This window comes from Xenopus laevis, chromosome 4S, assembly GCF_017654675.1.
Source record: "Xenopus laevis strain J_2021 chromosome 4S, Xenopus_laevis_v10.1, whole genome shotgun sequence".
Lineage (NCBI taxonomy): Eukaryota > Metazoa > Chordata > Amphibia > Anura > Pipidae > Xenopus > Xenopus laevis.
Window position 1 is genome coordinate 110,763,805 of NC_054378.1, and position 21,268 is coordinate 110,785,072.

General features: G+C 43.1%; 1 protein-coding gene across 2 annotated transcripts in view; it reads right to left on the reverse strand.

Annotated features, from left to right (window-relative positions):
• LOC108715854 (SLIT-ROBO Rho GTPase-activating protein 3) overlaps positions 1 to 15,763 on the reverse strand; it is a 107,328-nt gene extending 91,565 nt beyond the window's left edge. Inside the window, exon 1 of one of the 2 annotated variants that reach the window (XM_018261351.2) lies at positions 15,466 to 15,763. In XM_018261351.2, coding sequence (XP_018116840.1) covers positions 15,466 to 15,523 — 58 coding nt within the window. In that variant the 5' untranslated portion in view covers positions 15,524 to 15,763. The remainder of the gene's footprint in view (positions 1 to 15,465) is intronic. The other variant, XM_018261352.2, reaches the window with a different exon arrangement.
• Between the last annotated feature and the right edge of the window lie 5,505 nt (positions 15,764 to 21,268).

A 21,268-nucleotide genomic window follows, 5' to 3' on the forward strand; every position in this document is an offset into this window, starting at 1 on the left:
CATGTATTTCAGACAGCTCTGTATATGGGCATGTGTTTTAGGGATTCTGTATATGGGAATGTATTTCATGAATTCTGTATATGGGCATGTGTTGCACTGATTCTGTATATGGCATCTGTTTCAGGGATTGTGTATATGGGAATGTATTTCAGGGATTCTGTATATGGGCAAATGTTTCAGGGATCCTGTATATGGGCATGTGTTTTAGGGATTCTGTATATGGGAATGTATTTCATGAATTCTGTATATGGGCATGTGTTGCACTGATTCTGTATATTGGCATGTGTTGCACTTATTCTGTATATGGCATCTGTTTCAGGGATTCTGTATATGGGTAAATGTTTCAGGGATCCTGTATATGGGCATGTGTTTAAGGGATTCTATATATGGGCATGTATTTCAGGGATTCTGTATATGGAAATGTATTTCAGGGATTCTGTATATGGGAATGTATTTCAGGGATTCTGTATATGTGCATGTGTTGCACTGATTCTGTATATGGGCATGCTTTGCAGGATCCTCTGTATATGAAGACATTGCAGGTTATTGTGGGTATGGATATGTTACAAAAACACAGGCTGAATTACTGTACTTATGAGCAAAAATGGGAAAGAATAAACTCATTCCCTAACATATTGCCTTGATAGGCTGCAGTTTTGAGAACCACATACAATACACAGGTAAAAGGAGCTTTTGGCTGTGAATACACTACACAGAAGAATTCACTATGGGCTTGAATTTGAATGCAAACAAATCTAATGGGTAGAGGCACTTTCTTTTGTTTTTATTAGAAAAAGAAATCATTTTACAGAAATTAATCAAGAACATGAAGGTACAACAAATGCCACAGAGTATACAATACAAATACAGTGAAGTCACCGCACACTTGCATCAAGATTCCAGTGTAGCTGAAAGAGATAAACGTATGAATGAACACTGCTGAATTATTACTGCTTCTCGTAGCAAGACTTGGACAGGATCAAATAGCTCAAGTACATTCATAAACTGGAAAACCTCTCCAAGGTAATAAGATGTACAGTCGGAGAACACTGTGCTCTGCAATTCTGGAAAGGAAATAAGACATTTCTACTATGTAATAGTAGATACTGAGTAATCCTGAGTAGATGAGGTTAATTACCCAATAGATTGTAAGCTCTCAAGGGTAGGGCCCTATAACCTCATGTCTTGATTTATGTCTCCCCCATCTATGTAACGGTTTTTATCATACAGGTGTGGGATCTGTTATCCAGAATGCTCGGGACCTGGAGTTTTCCAGATGATAGATCATTTTGTGATTTGGATCTTCAAACCTTAAAGGGGTTGTTCAGCTTCAAAACACTTTTTTTCAGTTCAGTTCTTTTCAGATTGTTCACCATAAACAAATATTTTTTTTTCAATTGCTTTCCATCTTTTATTTTTTACCATTTTCCTAAAATTTAAGTCTGGCAGCTCAGTGATCCAGGACCATTTGCTACATTTAATTGATAGAATTAGTTGATACATTTCTTAGCAGTATCTGTGGAATATTAGCAACTATTGTATCAATTCTAACAGCTGCCTTTTCATAAAATTCTGCTCAGCAGGGACAGAGATAAAAGAGAAAAGTAAAGAGTTGGGGACTCCCACCCCCATCCCCAAAGCTGCTTTAGGGTAAGGTCACACTGGGAGATTCGGGGAGATTTAGTCGCCCGGAGACTAATCGCCTCTTCTTTGGGGCGATTAATCTGCTTCCCCCTGTCTTTCGCCTGCGGCATAGCACTCACTGCGCTTCATTTTCCGAAGTCACCCGAAGTTGCCTCACGAAGAAACTTCGAGCAACTTCGGAAAACGAAGCAAGGCGAGTGCCATGCCGCAGGTGCTTTTTCATTCTAGCAGGCGGAAGATAAGGGGAGGCAGTTCAAAGAGATTAGTCGCCCCAAAGAAGAGGCGATTAGTCGCCGGGAGACTAAATCTCCCCGAATCGCCCAGTGTGACCTTATCCTTAGAAGGTGAAAAGTGAAACTTTACACTTCAATATTAGAAAAATTATCAAACGGAAAATAGAAAGTTACTGGAATAATTCTTTATTTCAGGTGATCTTTCTGAAACCAACTGAACTGTTTGAAGGTGAACACCTCCTTTAACTCTACTAAAATAAACCCAATAGGTTGGTTTTGCTTCCAGTAATAATTAATTATATCTTGGATCAAGTACATTTTACTGTTTTATTATTACAGAGAAAAAGGAAAAAAATTGGATAAAACTGAGTCTATGGGGTAAATTTATCAAAGAGTGAAGTTCCGCCACTAGAGTGAAATTCCGCAGCTCTCAATTCATTTCTATGGGATTTTAAAAGGCGTATTTATCAATGGGTGAAGTGAAAGTTCACCCTTTGATAAATACGCCTATTAACTTCACTCTTTGATAAATATACCCCTATGGGAGAACACCTTTCCATAACTCTGAGCTTTCTGGATATTGGGCTTCCAGGTAACGGATCCCATACCTGTACTGTGTGTGTTCTCCACAAAACACACACTGCTGTGGAAGATGTTGACGCTTTATAAATAAACTATAACAATAACACTAGAAAAATGTCATAGCTCATGTGTATGAAGTAAAGGAATCTAAAGATAAATAAATAGGAAGGCCAGTATTTTTTTACAGAAAAGGTGGCAACCCTAGTTGTACCATGGGGCAATATGAACAAAGTGTCCTTGATAAGACCTACCGACGAACCATGGAACAGTAATAGTTCAGAAAAATTAAGCTCCAAGGGCTGAACAATCAAGACCATCAGCACTTTATATGCAGGTGACCTAAAGTCAGCCTCAACAAGGGCAGTTGATTGTCAGAGGATGCTGGGAGGTTTATTTCAAAGCTGGAGAGTCACAAGTTTAAGTTCAAGTATCCCTTACAAGTCATCTAACAAAGGATCTCCACAGGACTTTCTTTGAGGATCATACAATTTTTTGCTTCCTTTGCTGAAACTTTCTTATTTTCAAGGCTGACAGATCACACTATGATTTATTTTATTCTTGCAGCTCTATCCAATGTTTAAAGCTTGCCAATTAGGCCTCTCTCATCTGATCTGCTTTCTGCAGAAGATTAAATTACCATGGGCCTGGCACAGACTAATGAGAGCAAATATAAAACGCTTAAACCAAAAGTTCTTTTCAACCTTCCATAATCTAGGCTGTAGGGAACCCCTCCAATTCTTTACACGGCTCCAAGAAGCCCCTCTCCACGCTTGTTTATGTGATTTATGGTACTTTACCACGGAACACCTACAGTATTCTGAAATATGTAATGATTTATATATATGGGCAGGTCTGTCTTTAGTAATGTGGGGCCCAGGAATAGACTTTGCAGAGGAATAATTTGTCCATTCTGTGGTATGCCTTCTGCTACTATTGACACTAACTGTCCCTGCTATCCCACACCCTCGGTACATTCCTAGAGACTAGTATCCCCACTGTTACTATAGGCACCATCTCCCCCTTCTAAACCTGCTTTCCCACAGCCACAGTCCCTTCCCAAAGACTATTATCCCACTGCTACTATAGGCACCATCTCTCCCTACTATACCTGCTATCCCACAGTCACACTCCCTTCCCAGAGACTATTATCCCACTGTTACTATAGGCACCATTTCTCCCTACTATACCTGCTATCCCACAGTCACACTCCCTTCCCAGAGACTATTATCCCACTGTTACTATAGGCACCATCTCTCCCTACTATACCTGCTATCCCACAGTCACACTCCCTTCCCAGAGACTATTATCCCACTGTTACTATAGACACCATCTCTCCCTACTATACCTGCTATCCCACAGCCACAGTCCTTTCCCAAAGACTATTATTCCACTGCTACTATAGGCACCATCTCTCCCTTCTATACCTGCTATCCCAGTCACACTCCCTTCCAAGAGACTATTATCCCACTGTTACTATAGACACCATCTCTCCCTACTATACCTGCTATCCCACAGCCACAGTCCCTTCCTAGAGACTCTTATCCCACTGCTACTATAGGCACCATCTCTCCCTACTATACCTGCTATCCCACAGTCACAGTCCTTTCCTAGAGACTATTATCCCACTGTTACTATAGACACCATCTCTCCCTACTATACCTGCTATCCCACAGTCACGGTCCTTTTCTAGAGACTATTATCCCACTGTTACTATAGGCGCCATCTCTCCTTACTATACCCGATATCCCACAGCCACAGTTCCTTCACAGAGGCAATTAAATTACCTACAGTGGAGCATTACTGAGCTATTCTTGTTATCCTTACCTATATCTTCTATAGACGCCAAGATCAACTGCTCCTCTCTGGGTTCCTCTAATGACAATTTTATTATGGATAAAGCCTTTTTTAAACCATAGCAAAAAAAAAGAAAAAAACACAAGACAGAGACATTTTGGTTTCCCAAACCAAATCGAGAATTAATAGTAAAGACTCAAGAAACAAGCCAGGCCAGACCAGACTCAAGGGCTTCCCTGAGGAATTTTGAAACCACTAAAGCACTCAAAAATATGATGCAATGCTCTCAGCAAGTCCAACTAAGGGACGCATATTCTATATCATGTTTACAAGCGGTTACTCAACAAAATGCTGTGAGATACTGCACGCACCCACAGAGGCATCTCATTAGTTTATATATAGTGCACTGCCTGGAGATTCCCTGGAGCACACTTCCCTCTAAGGAATGGATCAAGTCATTGTTGCAATATATAAGAGATGCTGTGCTCAGCATGGCATAATGATGTGAATATGTCAGCAGGTACAGCTACTGTAGAAATAAAGATGCCCTACCAGATTAGCCAGCAGATAAAGAGTGTGATAATATGGCTGGTTGAATCCTGGGTGCATAAACTTAATATGACTTTTATCCAAAATGTAAGATTTTAGTACATCCCTAATCCTTTACCCAAATTATCTAGGTATCAGGTAAATATCAGTTATTGCCTAAGTGCTAAAAGCACATTGGGGGAAAATAGTAATGAATAATCACTTTAGTGGAAGAGAATAGGAAGCAGCCATAGGGCATAATGCTGAGAATAAAGGATGCACAGATATGGAAAATAAATATTACTGGAACTGAAAGATGTACAGATACTGTGCTCACATACTGCCAGGGGGTATGGATATTTACACACATCCTAATGGGAAGGGAAGATGCATTGACAAAGAACATAAATATTGCTGGCAAGGAAAGAAAAGTAGAATAGAAATATGGATTAATAGTAGACTATTACTGGAATGAAGGGAGGGAGAAGATGTGCAGTTCTAGAGGACTGACTTAGGGGTATATTTATCAAAGAGTGAAGTTAATAGTGAAGTTCCGCCACTAGAGTGAAATTCCGCCACTCTCCATTCATTTCTATGGGATTTTTATAGGCGTATTTATCAAAGGTTGAACTTTCACTTTCACCCATTGATGAATACGCCTTTTAAAATCCCATAGAAATTAATTGAAAGCTGCGGAATTTCACTCTAGTGGCGGAACTTCACTCCTTAGTAAGAAGCAGCAGAGCAGTTAGGGCCAAGCAATATCAGTAGGAAGTACCTAGGTAATGCATGTATATTAAAGAGAAGAAAGGAAGTATATCACTGAGAAAGACACAAGTACATGTGGATTTCTGGTACAGAAGGGCACACAGTATATATATACTGTATATGACAGGGAAGGAGGGAAGCATGCAGCTCTTGGAAAATAAATATGGACAGACTGAATATATCAAGCAAGAAAGGAGGTACAGACAGGGCACATTTCTATTACCTGGATTAAATTAAGGACACATCACATATTACTAGGAAGCATGAATCTAAAGACATAACATATAAATATATCATGGGTACAGTTCCATCCAACATATAGATATGAATTGGAAGAAATTCCCAATTTATTGCTGGATGTGTCCTACGTATCACCAGAGATAAAGGGACAATTCTTCTCCTTATGGGGATGGAATGGGGGGGGGGGTTTAGTATTTCGAGGATTTAGGAACCTTCTCTAAATGAAAATGATGGAGCAACAGACGTCATGGAGCAAGACTATAAGGTCCCTTGCTCATACTGCAAGTGATGGAGCTGTAGTAACTTTTCCTGACAAGGGATGGATTTATCACTCTCATCTTTATACCAGTAAAGATTTCACAAGACAATGAACCCAGCCAGTCCTATTTTATAAATACCTCCATTATCCACCTGCAGCCCACTGGGATACTCACACATGCTAACACTGTTATTCCAGCACTAACATATCTGTCAATCAAACTGAACAGGGGGCGGTCCAATCCTCCAAAAATGCCAGAATTCAAATGTAAACAGCACCGCAGCCTGTCAGGGGATTGCACTGCCCCAGCCCAGCATGACTGACACAATCCCTGATCCTAAAACTTCATGTCAAGAGCCAAAAAATGCAACAAAGCTGGGAGGGGGGGGGTTATATTTTATATGTATATTTCTAGAAATTCCTAATTATAGGGAAACCTTTTTTTTTTTTTTTACTTGTTGTTAGATTTTCCTGTTCTTTAGACCATCGGAACAGAATAATCCGACCTGTTATGATGTTGCTCAGCATTTGTAAATAGGAAATGATCAATACCTAATTGGAGTTGGCAGATGCTGCAGATTAATATTATGAGACAATACTTTACAGGGATAAGGGATGGAGGGACACAAGTTATTAGCAGGCAACAGCCTGGCTGGAAGGAAGCACAGAAATAGAACATTATTGACTGTCAGAAATGAAGCCTGCACATATTAATAGGAGCAGACAGACAGTGCATCTGCTATCTCCTACTAGGACATACTAACATGCCAATCCCTGGGAATAAGATGTACCAGTGAATGCCAAATGGACACCGCAGCCTTATGGCATCACTGAGTAAGGCTGGACGGAGCCAGGAGGTACATGCATGTGAATTGAGTGAATAAGAGATACTGCCTCATACCTCCCAACTGTCCCGTTTTTCGAAGCACAGTCCCGATTTTGACAACTCAGACCGCAGTCCCGGGTTTGTTACTGGAATGTCCCGATTTTCTCTTTGATTTCCTGCACTGAACAGCCAGAAAAAAATACAAAGTTTCTAACTTAATTGGCTTTTGGCAGAGAGCCCAAAATAGATACTTTTGTAACAGTTTAAGATAAGGAGGTCTCTTGGGAGAACTTAAAGGAGAAATCAACCTGTGGGGAAAAAAACCCTACCCCCCACCCCAGGTAGCCCTCCCTCCCTCCTCCCCCAGGCTAACTACTCCCCCCCCCCGGGAGATGCCCCATACTCCCCGGGAGATGCCCCATACTCCATACTACCCCTCGGCGCAGATTCTTCCAGCGAAGTTCTTCTGGCTCCTCTGTAAACTGACTGAGAGATCGGCAATTTCTGTGTAATTCCGCGCATGCACAGTTACGCAAACCAGCAAACTGCTCCAACTGCGCATGCGCAGAAATATGATCTCTCACTCTCAGCTTACAGAGGAGCCGGAAGATGGGCGCTTGGAACTTTGCTGGAAGAATCTGCGCCGAGAGGTAAGTATGGAGTATCTCCCCAGGGGGTAGTTAGCCTGGGGGGAGGAGGGAGGGCTACCTGGGGTGGGGGGTAGGGGGGTTTTTTCCCCACAGGTTGATTTCTCCTTTAAGCTGGCCATAGACGCAAAGATCCTCGATTTGTACGATACTCGGATTGTGTGTGGAGTGTGGCGTGTATAATGAACATAGTAATTAGGGGGCGTGGTCAAAAATTTCACCGCGCAGAGCACGGCAAATCTTTTAATCCCTCTTTCTGTTTCGAAAATGTTGGGAGGTATGCTGCCTAAAAGAGGAACAAGAGGTACAAATTATTGGGTCAAACTACAAACAAATGAAGGGATTTTAAAAGCTGTAGTTCTGCAACATCTGGAACAGCAAAGGCTGCATCCAAATACTCAAGTAGCAGAGCAGGCAACTCCAAGTAAAAACCGACATTGGATCTCCATCCAAAAACTCTTTTGGCATAATGAAAGAAAAATGTTATTCTAAGCAACTTTCCAAGATACATTCATTCGACATTTTCAATTCCATTCCATTTCATTATGCAAAAGAAAAAATCGTTTTCGGTGGAAATCCCATTTAAAGGGCAAAAGTCCAACTCTGTGCTCTACCTGGAGAGTAAAAGGCAAAGCAACAGCCACTAGAAGGAACAAAAGGAAAGTGTGGCTCATATACTGATGTTTCTTTGCCTAGACGATACAGGCGTTAGACTACATCCCGCAGATCTGGGAAGGCAGAGACTGTGCAGCGCAGACGTGTCGGTATCAATGGCCAAATATCCATTTGTTTTCATGCTAATTGATTAGCCAGATGTGCCTCTGCATTACTGAAGCATGGCAGGATTTTTATGGCCTTTGTGACTTTCCCCTGGTCTTAAAAGGAACCTTCAGGGCCCAGATAAAACAAAGTTTTATTTTTCCTTAGAGATTATGTTAAAAGACTGCTTGGCTTCTTATGCTGGCAATACACGGGCCAACTTTGATTGCTTAATTGGTCTGGACTGGCCACAAATGGAGCTAAAACAACAGCAACTGACATTGTGGGTGAATCACATTTTTATCAGACAGGTTTGGGTAATCCCAAAAGCTGCACATGATCTGTGCTGCTGTCATTTACTGAGCTTAGGGACCCACTCACAATATACAGTACACATAGAATAGAAATGTCACACTATAAGGCTGATTAGTCATTAATACAGAAAATTACTACATGGCAGCACAGAAACCAGTGCAATTAGCATCAGAATTTAATAATCAGCCCTGTAGCATCAGCTTATATTACAGACCAACCTCATTTTCTGCTGGATAATTAGTGACGACCCCTAAGCTTAGCTTCTCAACAGCTGCTCAGAGCCCACTGAGCATGTGAGTATCTCAGACACTTTCCAAGATGGTGACCCCCTGTGACAAGTTTGAAGTCCTGGATCCAGTAACGTAACTGGAGGGGGACAGACCCTGGTGCGGGACGTGCAGCCAGGCCCCCCTCCATACATTACATTTTTTCTCACTGTAATCAACGGCACACTTACTGCCGGGAAGTCCTAAAAGGGGTGCGGGCCCTGGCCAAATCGCACCCCCTGCTCCCCCGGTAGTTACGCCACTGCCTGGATCATTGCTGCTATCGAGAAGCTGAAACTTTAGGCTGGTGCAAAGTTCAGTATATAAAATATGGCAGTTTTAGCCATATTCATTTTTATGGTTAAGTTCATCTTTAAGAGACAAGTAAAGCTTATGCAAACTCATAGGTTATGGTTACCGGATCATTTTAAATATCAGGAAAACTTCTTATAAATGAAAGTTTATTACAACTGACTTTAATTGTATTCAATTAGTACATAATTTGGATGCTGAGGGTGTTGGCCCATTGCTTTATGTTCATCCCTTGCCATACAGCAGATGCTCAATACCTAATGGGCTGGCAATGTCTCTTTTTTTCTACATCTGATGCAAACTGTGACAACCCCTGCTATAGGCGGTTCCTATTTTGCATATCCAAATGAGGGGGTAGAGCTTCAGAGACTTTGTGCTCTCCCTGTTTTATTTTAAGTTTGAGTGAGATCATGCTTTACCTGTCTTTGCATTGGTGAAGGTGCCCAGAGCTTCTGGTGACTGTCTAACTAGTGATTGTTGAGCAGACTGGCAGCAGTTTATCCAATACTACTTTAAAGTGTTGCTGTACCATCTTGACTTACTGTATATATGATGCAGTACTAATATCTGCTGCCCTACAACCACTTTTCATTTACTGGAGACCATTATCCTATAGTGGTTCCAGCACAACCAGTGTGGTTTTATTGAGTTTTCCATACTCTTGTTACCTATACCTGCAGTTCTGCAGGACCCAAGGCATTTGCCCTTGTTTGACCCAGTCTCTTTATTGGAGTGATTTATTCTAATGGTATGGGGGGAGCCTTGTACTGGTTCCTGGGGGGATAATAATAACACCGCACCTCCCTGGGAAGGAGCAGCTCTGCCGATAGTTCAGAGCCATGAACACTGCACGGCTAGAACTAAAGCAGACAGGCCCTGCACATTAATAAGGAGCAGATTGATTCACTGCATGATAATGAAGACACCCAGACAGAGAAATTTATAATGGGGCAGGCAGAAACTCCTTCTCATAGTGGGGAATGAAGAAATGTATTAACCATATTGGCAGGGCCATATTAACACAGTTCTTTGCACCAGGAGAAGTAGGAGTGGATAGAGCACATGCCTATATAGATGTATACATAGGAAAATGAACCATTGGATAACTGGTCTGTATATATTATTACAAATACTGTATATGTCAACCACCGGATCTGTCGAGGAATCTCACTTTTGTCTGTGAATGAGGAGCCTGGCATTAACATGATACCAGTATGCCCTGGTCCAGTTATTGCTCAAGCCCCAACATTCCTACAGAGCCAGTGCTAGGAGAAGGTGGCAATACAGGGGCCGAAAAAAAGCTGCAGACAGACCGAGTCGGCAGCTTATTGGCCCGTGTATGGGGCCCTCTAACGGGCTTCTCCGATCAATATCTGGACAAAAGTCGGCCAGATGTAGATTGGACAGGACTAAAAATCCCGTTGGATCGCGGACGGCCCGTTTACCCATCGTTATGATAAGCCGGATATTGCTCACCTCAAGGTGGGCATATCGGGGAGAGATCCGCTCGTTTGGCAACATTGCCAAACGAGCAGATCTCTCAATGTATGGCCACCTTTAGGGCTCTTACTCACGAGCGTTTTTACCTGCGCTCCCCTGCGTTCCGTTTTTCGGCGTTCAGCCGCAGGGGAGCGCAGGAATAGACGCATTTCATTATTTCAAATGGGGCTGTACTCACACAGGCGCATGTAGGCGCCAAACGCAGGTTGAGACGCAACATGCTGCATTTTTCCTGCGTTCAACGCCTACATGCGCCTGTGTGAGTACAGGCCCATTTGAAATAATGAAATGCGTCTATTCCTGCGCTCCCCTGCGGCTGAACGCTGAAAAACGGAACGCAGGGGATCGCAGGTAAAAACGCTCGTGAGTAAGAGCCCTTAGGGTCTGGCCACACAGGCAGATTCGGGGAGATTAGTCACCAGGCGACAAATCTCCTCTTCTTCGCTCTGACTAATCTCCCCGATCTGCCTTCCGCCAGCTGAAATGTAAATCGCCTGGGGACAAGCACACGGAGCGCTTTATTTTCTAAACGCGCCCGTAATTGCCTCACAAGGAAACTTCGGGTGACTTCGCCCCCAGGTGATTTACATTTTAGCCGGCAGAAGGCAGGGGAAGGCAGATCGGGGAGATTAGTCGCTGCGAAGAAGAGGAGATTTGTCGCCTGGCGACTAGTCTCCCCGAATCTGCCCGTGTGGCCAGACCCTTAGGGTGCAGGCCTCCTTTATCATCATAACGGCAAAACTAAAGATCAGGATCTGCAGACCTAAAAAAATAAAACCACACAGCCGTCTCCACCCTCCCCACCCTAAGCCCTAATCAAGAATAATACTTTGGGTATGAAGGCAGCCCATTGAAGCAAAACCTATAGCATTCCCCTGATCTTTCCTGTAAATGACATCTGTGAAAGCAGAAAATCTCCTAGCAGCTCATATGTCTTCAATAAAGGTGAAAAGCAGCGCACACGGAGAAAGGGAGGAGTGAGGCGAGTTCCTTCTGGATAGGGGCCAAGCAAAAGAAAAGCCCTGAATGGATGTTCCATTAGGCAGGAGAATGAAGAATAAGGAATTACAAGTATCCAGGGCATATTATATCGATCTGCACAAGCAGACCCACAAACTCACATTATAATCCAATAAAAGCACCCGCATAGGCTGCGGCCAAGTAAGGGGCTATAAACCCAGGCACATACAGACCAGAGTTCTGATTGGTTGTTAAAATGTATTAGAAGAATAAACCACATTTAAAGGCACACACACAGGGCCAGGGGCAGGATGAATCACAATAGCTACACAAAGCAGCCTTTGCCTTTATCAAGGACCAGTGTTGGACTGTGACGGGGAGTATTGTCAGCCCTTTGTGGCCCCACTTCTATTGAACCTGTGTACTTCCCTGAATGCACCGATACATGGAAGCACATTAGCATACTGAACACCAGTGATGTGCGCCCAAGCTTAAAAAAAGGAGGAGGTCGCAGAGGCCAGGATGTACACTCACACAAGAAAGAAGGTGGAGCACGCGTGTTAAAAATGCATGGCGTATAAGTGGATAAGGGCTTAGCATGCAGTGAAAGGCTTTTTTTTTTACAACAGAAGGCATTCATGTTACCCACTTAGGGGCAGATTTATCAAAGGTCAACCTCGAAAGACCTCGAAATTCAAATAGTATCTTATTTACGAAAAAACTCAAATATCTTAAACTCGACGAATATTACCAACCCGAAAACTCGAATTGGATTTGAATCGAATTCGACTAAACTCGAATTTTTGTTTTTTCTCTGAAAATAACTCGAATGTCAGGAAGGCTATTAACATCTTCAAATGGATCATTGAAACCCCTCCCATTGACTTGCACATGAACTCAACAGCTTTTTAGGTGGGAATAGTCGAATTCGAATTGTTCCCAGGTCCAGGTATGATAAATCTCGAATTTCGAGTTTGGATTATTATTGTGAGTTTTGACCAAAAATCCAACTCGAAAATTCGAATTTGAAGCTTAATAAATCTTCCCCTTAATGCTCAAACCAAAAAATGAGGGGTTCTAACTTGGACTCAAGAAGCCATGGGACGAGACATGGCAATTAAAGGGATACTGTCATGGGAAAAAAAAATTTTTTCAAAATGAATCAGTTAATAGTGCTGCTCCAGCAGAATTCTGCACTGAAATCCATTTCTCAGAAGAACAAACAGATTTTTTTATATTCAAATTTGAAATCTGACATGGGGCTAGACATTTTGTCAATTTCCCAGCTGCCCCAAGTCATGTAACTTGTGCTCTGATAAACTTCAATCACTCTTTACTGCAAATAAAAGAACAATGGGAAGGTAACCAGATAACAGCTCCCTAAAGCTGGCCATAGACGCAAAGATCCGATCGTACGAATCAACGTACGATCGGACTTTCCCATCTCCCGACCCTCCACTAACCATTCAGATCAAAGTCTTACCATTCCGATCAAATAAGAACAGATCACCCAATGCTCTGCCCCTGACAGCAATCGTACGATACTTATGTCTGACAACACTAGTGACAGTCTCCCTCTGAAAATCGTACAATCGGCAATATACGCAGAGATATTATCGGCAGGCGACAGAAATTTTCTAACCTGTCCGATCGACCAAACGACCGATCTCCGACGGACGAAAAATGTCGGGACTCTCCACACACGGTCCGAAAATCGTACGAATCCACGATTCGTACGATCGGATCTTTGCGTCTATGGCCAGCTTTACACAAGATAAAAGCTCCCTGGTAGATCTAAGAACAACACTCAATAGTAAAAACCCATGTCTCACTGAGACACATTCAGTTACATTGAGAAGGAAAAACAGCAGCCTGCCAGAAAGCATTTCTCTCCTAAAGTGCAGGCACAAGTCACATGATTGGGGCAGCTGGGAAATTGACAAAATGTCTAGCCCCATGTCAGATTTTAAAATTGAATATAAAAAAATCTGTTTGCTCTTTTGAGAAATGGATTTCAGCACAGAATTCTGCTGGAGCAGCACTATTAACCGATGCGTTTTGGAAAAAAAATTTTTTCCCATGACAGCATCCCTTTAAGGAAATAAGAAGCCTTTGCCGCGTTTACTGCACATTGGAAGGGTTTTTTGGCCCGTTTAAGCGCTCAACCGTTGGTGCTTTCATGCAGAAGTGCAAACACACATCTTACAAATTAGGAATGCACCGGCAATCATTGTTAGCCCCGATGAAGGTGCACATGGTATTCACTGAAAAGCAGGTAGGTGCACACACATAGTGGCGTCTGGAAATTGCACTTGTTATGATGCAGCAAGAAAATATAAATGCACACCCTGGCAATGAGGAGGCACACACACTGGCAGCAGGGAGATGCAAGAACACCAGCCAAAGGGGGGGGGGGGTACAATAACAATCACACACCCTGGCAAAAAAGGAGATCCGCACAAAGAGATGTAAGCACAATGCCAGCAGGGAGGAACACACACTGTGGGGAGCACACATATTCAGCAGGCATTAGGAGAGTGAACACACACATTGTGGCAGTAGGAATGTGCACACACACTGACTGCAGGGAAATGGAAGTAAGGACAGCTGACAGCTAGAAAATGCACACACGCCAGTTGGAAAGAGGGAACACACAGACACTGTGGCAGTGGGCATATAAATAAATAACCATGTACACTAACAGGACTGGGGTGCACACACACTGGCAGCAAGGTGGGTATGAGTACACAGATCTGGCATGGGGAGATGCACACAAACATACTACAGGTATGGGACCTGTTATCAAGAATGCTCAGGACCTGGGGTTTTCAGGATAACAGATCTTTCCGTAATTTGGATCTTCATGCCTTAAGTCTACTGGAAAATCATGTTAACATTAAATAACCCTAATAAGCTGGTTCTGCTTCCAAAAAAGGATTAAGTATATATTAGTTTGGCTCAAGTACAAGGTACTGTTTTATTATTACAGAGAAAAAGAAAATTATTTTTAAAATATTGGATTAGTTGGATCAGATGGAGTCTATGGGAGACACTACTAAGTGATTGCACATAGGAAAGTTCACTCTCGCTACCAACACTGAAGTGCAAAGCCTTACACGAGACACACATCTTGCAGGGAGGAGCAAATACTGACTGCTGTGACATGCAATAACACGTAGCAGAGAAATGCACACACACAACATACACTGGCCACACAGGCAAGGGAGAAAGGTACAGGGTAGGACCTCGGGTATCTAACCAGAGCGGCTGCTGCATTACTACAACTCCCAGCATCGACTGGCAGCTGTTGGTGGAATACTGGGAGGGTAGCAGGTTTGGTAGTGCTGAACTTGATGAGGAGGGGGTTGGCATGAATGGGTGCAGAGACTGGCACACCCAAGCACCATACACACACACACAAATATATATATATATATATTTGTTACAGGAGAGCACAGTGAAGCAGCCAGGGGATGCCCAGTGTGTGGCTATTACTAACAGGGATATAACAATGAGTATAACAGGGGTATAACAATGAGTATAACAGGGGTATAACAATGAGTATAACAGGGGTATAACAGGGGTATAACAGGGATATAACAGGGGTATAACAGGGATATAACAGGGGTATAACAGGGATATAACAATGAGTATAACAGGGATATAACAGGGATATAACAATGAGTATAACAGAGGTATAACAGGGGTATAAGGGAGCCCAGTTGCAAGGAGGACCATCTGGCAGCAGCAGCAGCAGATCATGTGGCTTATTCATCAATAACTAAAAATCACATCACCCACTGGCAGCAGCACAGGAGAGCCTGGCACTAACCTTTCACTTGGTTCTCATAGTCAGAGATGATCTCCTTGTCCTTCTTAAACCTGGACATGATTGCTAGCTCCTGTGCGCTCCCTCTGCTCCTCACTTGTTTGTGTCCCGGCAGGGATTCCCCTTCATCAGGATCAGCACATCACCTGCACATCAGCCTCGCCCTGAGCCGCGCTGCCGCACACACGGGCCACTGCATTGCTCTGCCAGCTCCTCACACTGCTCCGCGCACAGCAGATTGTTTTCCTTTTTCTCCTTCTTTCTTTTCTTGCTGCAGGGCTGAATTGAGGCGCAACGTCACCCTGGCTCCTCCCAGCTCCTATTACACGAGCTACACTGGAGCTTCATGTTGCTGCTGCTGCTGCCGTTGATGCTGCCGGACACCTTCACTTGCAGCTCCCACTGCAACCGAGCCCTGATGTTCCTCCTCAGATGATAGATCTCTCCTGCTCTATAGCAATATCACTGCAACAACTCCCTGCTCAATATCACTGCAACAACTCTGCTCAATATCACTGCAACAACTCCCTGCTCAATAGCAATATCACTGCAACAACTCCCTGCTCAATTGTAATATCACTGCAACATCTCCCTGCTCAATTGTAATATCACTGCAACAACTCCCTACTCAATTGCAATATCACTGCAACAACTCCCTGCTCAATTGTAATATCACTGCAACAACTCCCTACTCAATTGTAATATCACTGCAACAACTCCCTACTCAATTGCAATATCACTGTAACTCCCTGCTCAATTGTAATATCACTGCAACATCTCCCTGCTCAATTGTAATATCACTGCAACAACTCCCTGCTCAATTGCAATATCACTGTAACTCCTTGCTCAATTGCAATATCACTGCAACAACTCCCTGCTCAATTGTAATATCACTGCAACAACTCCCTGCTCAATAGCAATATCACTGCAACAACTCCCTGCTCAATTGTAATATCACTGCAACAACTCCCTACTCAATTGCAATATCACTGTAACTCCCTGCTCAATTGTAATATCACTGCAACAACTCCCTGCTCAATTGTAATGTCACTGCAACAACTCCCTGCTCAATTGCAATATTACTGTAACTCCCTGCTCAATTGCAATATCACTGCAACAACTCCCTGCTCAATTGTAATATCACTGCAACTCCCTGCTCAATTGCAATATTCACTGCAACAACTCCCCGCTCAATAGCAATATCACTGCAACTTGCAAATGCACCTTTCACACTATTTAGTTTTACTGCAAGGAAAATGACACATTTGGGATTTGTGATCGTGCAGGATGCCCCTTTGTTAGAAAAGAACTGTGTTACAGAACCATAACACTACTTTTTAACAGTTGGAAGAAAGACTGCCAGCTATTTTATTGAACAACTGTCTTCAGGATCACACACAAACTATGTACGGCTGCTGGAGCTGTTGGGAGTTGTGCAACCATACGTGAAGATAATTGGCATTAGAACACACAAATTTAGAGAACCCAAAAACTTTTGACAGACAACATGTTTAGCAGCGTATACTGAAATTGCCCATCATTTAGGGCCCTGCTGCGGCCTTTGCACCCTGGGTTCCAGCAGTCACAGTTTCTGTGCAAAGTGTGTGCTTTCCCATCCAAGTAAATGGGAGGTAGAAGGGGGCAATTTGGACACTTTTCAGTCACCCCAAAATGTGCCTCTAAGGCCATGTTCAAATTTCACAGTGTCCGGCTGTACAGAGGGATAAGGGCAATGGCCAGTGGTGGATGGAGATCCTGATACCCTGGACCAACAGTCACAACATTTAGATAGAGACTGACAAATGGTATAGATTTCTGTCTGTCACTCTGGTCCAACAACTCCAGTGGCACAAGAAGCACTTTTAGGATTTGCCTGTAGTGTTTTTAAAAAATAAAAGAATATTTTGCTTGGCTTCGTTATGTGTATTTAATGCAGATGTATTTTAACCAATGATGTGTAAAACAATGCTTTTGATATGATATGGAAGATGATAAATATGTGTGTACGGGTAGGCTTGGGCAGAACGTTCTCTCTGAGCTACTGAATTTTTTTTATTCTGTGCTTGAATAAACTTTCTTCTCTGATTGAAACTTTGAAAGGGCGTTGGCTGCAATCAATGGGATATACACTCACCGAGATCCAGACCCAACTGTAGAAAACGTCACCATTTGAGACTCACATAAAACCCCAGTGTAGACCAGATATAATAAACTATCACCCCAAACCATCCATGTATGCATTTTCTGATGGGGATTGTATGCAAACGAGTTTTAGCGAGTTAAAAAACAGAAAGTAAACCCCTGAATCCACTTTGTGTGCCATTAACCAAAGGTAAAAAGAGAGTGATATAATACTAATTTTATATTATTTCCATTAAACCCAAAAGAACTACAAGTGCTTGGTGTTAAATGAGTTTTCCATGTGCCCTTTAATGGAATAAGGCCTGGTGCCAACACCCAGCATCCTACGGATGAGAATATCCTATAAGATGTAGTTCAACCAAGTCAGCAGACATTTGTACAGATCTTATAAGAATAAATTAACACCCTGGATCAGAATCAACCCCCGTGTGTACTGATTCAAACACAGGGGAACTAATGCTTCCTTTTTGGGCAATGGTATCCATGGTAACAGGCACACCAATGAGTCTTTGTGTTAAGCCATGGTTGTTGCTCATCCAAGACCAAAAGGAAGATGTAGGGCAGAAGTGCAGTCCATGAGCCATGTGCTAAGCAGACCATGCAGCTGGGCCCCTCAACCCCCTCCAGAAGTGGATATTGCAGAGGATTTTCATTTGTGCGGGCCCCGAGGGGGTGCGGACCCTGGTGCACTCGCATCCCTGGTAGTTCCCCCACTGGTGCTGAGGCCCCTGGCTGTATATAAGAAGATCAGTGACCTGTACATGTACAGTGACCTTAACACCAGCTGCTGGAGAAAGTCTGTATTCTATGTAAGAACCAAAGAGCTACACTGCTTGCAGAGGCTTTCTGTTGCAGGCCCATTATATATAAACAAAGCTGAAGTCACAGAGCAGAATGCGGTGTCTGACCAAAGGCCATGAACTATGTAGACACCCTACTGAGTGTAAAGTATCTGATATCTTACACCAGGCTCATGCACCATGTTTGATGGTTTGAATGTGATACCCATCCATCTATCAGTTCTGACTGTATGCATTAAAATGAGAGTTTGCAAGTATTCAGACCAGGTTAGATACCCAAACCATACAACACATGTAATGGATGCAAGATGTGCCCCCCCAAATGCTAATTTATTCACCCTTTTTAGGCAGCCTTGTCATCAGTACCCCATTTAAGCCCCTTACTGATCCCTGAGCACCTCTGCTTTTTCTTTAATTGGGTTCACCAACGACTTTGTTGGAGTAAAGGGGAAGCTGACTATGCCAAGGGTATAGTACTAAACAGGATTGCCTCACCGAGCCATTCACATGGTTTCAAACTTAATTTCCAGCTCAGGAGCCCAACAGTGAGAGCATTACGTAATGTGAAAGAGGGGTGATGACCCTGCGTGGGGTCCGAAGCCAATTCTCTTTTGTTTAGCAGCTTCTTTGCCTGCCCTCTCCCTCCTATTGCTAGGTTTTTTCTTTCTGTGATCCTTTCATTGATTCCGAGAGGCAAGGATGCATTGCTATGCAGGAGAACAGCTTTAATTCAGCATTTGTTTCCTGCCCACAAGCCGCAGCTCTTCCTTTTACTCACACAAAACTACATGGAATGATCCATTGCTTTCGCTGCTAGCAGAGCTGTGCGTTTCATTGCTGTGGGTTGGACTCCATTGTTATATGTTTGACTAGTGAGGACATCCATGCACCTGATCAAGATCCAAGTGCTTCTATTGAGAGGAAGTCAAGGCAGTAGACTGCAACTTGGTCCAACTGTTACAGTATTACCAGATCCTGACTATTAGAACCAGCTTAGTAAGATCTAAAAACAAGTGTAAAGATATTTCCTAGAGCTCAGAAATGGCCCTGAAGAATGTTGGTGCAATTGTATTCTCTATGTCACTGTTTACTGCACTTTTCTGCCCTGCCTCCTAATTATAGAACAGGAGGGTGTAGCTATACAACCAGCGGCTGCTTGGAAGGACCAGAGCGCCCAGTTTTATGTGCACTTAGGTGTGTGTGTGTAAAACAGCATACACAAGATTTGGGGAATGGAAGGGCATTAAAAAGAATTCTAGAGGTGAATCACTTGCTATACTTTGTTTTTCACTGCCACAGACTATTTAATACATCGGCTACCTATCAGGATCCACCTGCAACTGAGCTTTATATCATATTGCCCAAGGCAAATCCTAGCTTTTAGGGCTTAAACATACAAACCCAGGCTACCCCTCAACCAGCTGCACTGGGATCACAAAGTGAACTCTACAGCCAACATTTTACTTAGAGACAAATTGATCATTGACTCCAAGAACCAGCCCAACCCATTCCTCACCCATTCTATGTAATTTTTCAGAAATTACAGTAAATATAGACTTGCACTTCCACTTCTATGTTAAAGGTTTAATGACTCACGCTTTGATGGTGCAGCTGAAACTGGGAAGAGTGGACGAGGGGCAAATGCCACCCCTGCCTACAGTTCTGATTACAACCAGAAGCCCAGTTTTTGGTAAATACCTTAAACCACAGGCACAGTTATTCTATCTCCTCTGTGAAGCTGTGGGCAGTTGTAGCACTAGTTAGTAAATGCAGCCCAGAAAATCTTATGTCAGGTGTTGCCAGTGCACCTGGGACAGATTTCATACATTTTTTTCTTAGCAGCAGTTTGACCCCTCCACCCCTTTTGCTCATAGCCATAACCCCCCTCTCCCTCCTCTGCTCCTCATTGATATGCCTCCAGGGCACAAAACAGGTCCTGGGAAGCTGTGACTCTGCAGCAATAAGCACAGAGCAGCTCTATTGTCTGTTCAGCAGCAGTAATTCATTGTGGGTGTTACACTCCCCCCCCCTCCAGGAACGGGCATTCACAGAAAAGGGTCCCATTAGACAGGCCTGAAGTAGACAGGGACTCATTCTGTATATAGAGGAAAGGAGGGCTGGGGTAGGGAAATGATCTACAGAGCAGTGCAGGCAAAGCTGTGTCATTAATGTAGTGGGGCCTAAGCATAACAGACTGTGGATCCTTATTATTTAAAATAGGGTTGTTCTCTCTGCGCCCCCCCCCCATCTGAACTCCTAACATTGTCTGACAGCTTTTTTTATCAATTATCATTTTTATTGAAAATGATTGGCATGAATGTCTAACAATATCGGTCTCGGAGGACCTGAAAAGTATAACATTATATCAAGTACATCTCATAGTTGGTCACGAGAGTGACAATTATCAATTATCATTGGGGAGGGTTGGTTGGGGTTAAAGGGGGAGAGGACAATTAAGAAGGTAGCAAGGTAAACATGAATAAAATAGTAAAAATAGTAAGAAGAAAGAAGAAGAAGAAGTAGAAGAGAGAAAAAAAGGGGGGGATATATAGATGATACTGTAACCCTTTTGACACCCCTTTGTCGGTGTTACACTCCATGTGTAGTGCTTACCTGATGAGACGGGACAAACCTGAGCCACTCCGCAGTGGTATTGTGAGAGACTGGGTACCTGGTACTTACTAGCGCAGTGCCTTCACCTAGTGGGATCCGGTAATGCACCTACGGGTGGCCCCACTAGGAATACAGTAATAACACACACACAGTATTGGTTAAACTGAATAACGATTTATCTAAAATAAATGGGCACCTAATACAGGCAGCACTCCTAACTGGTGGCAATAGGGCCTCACTAACTAACTTGC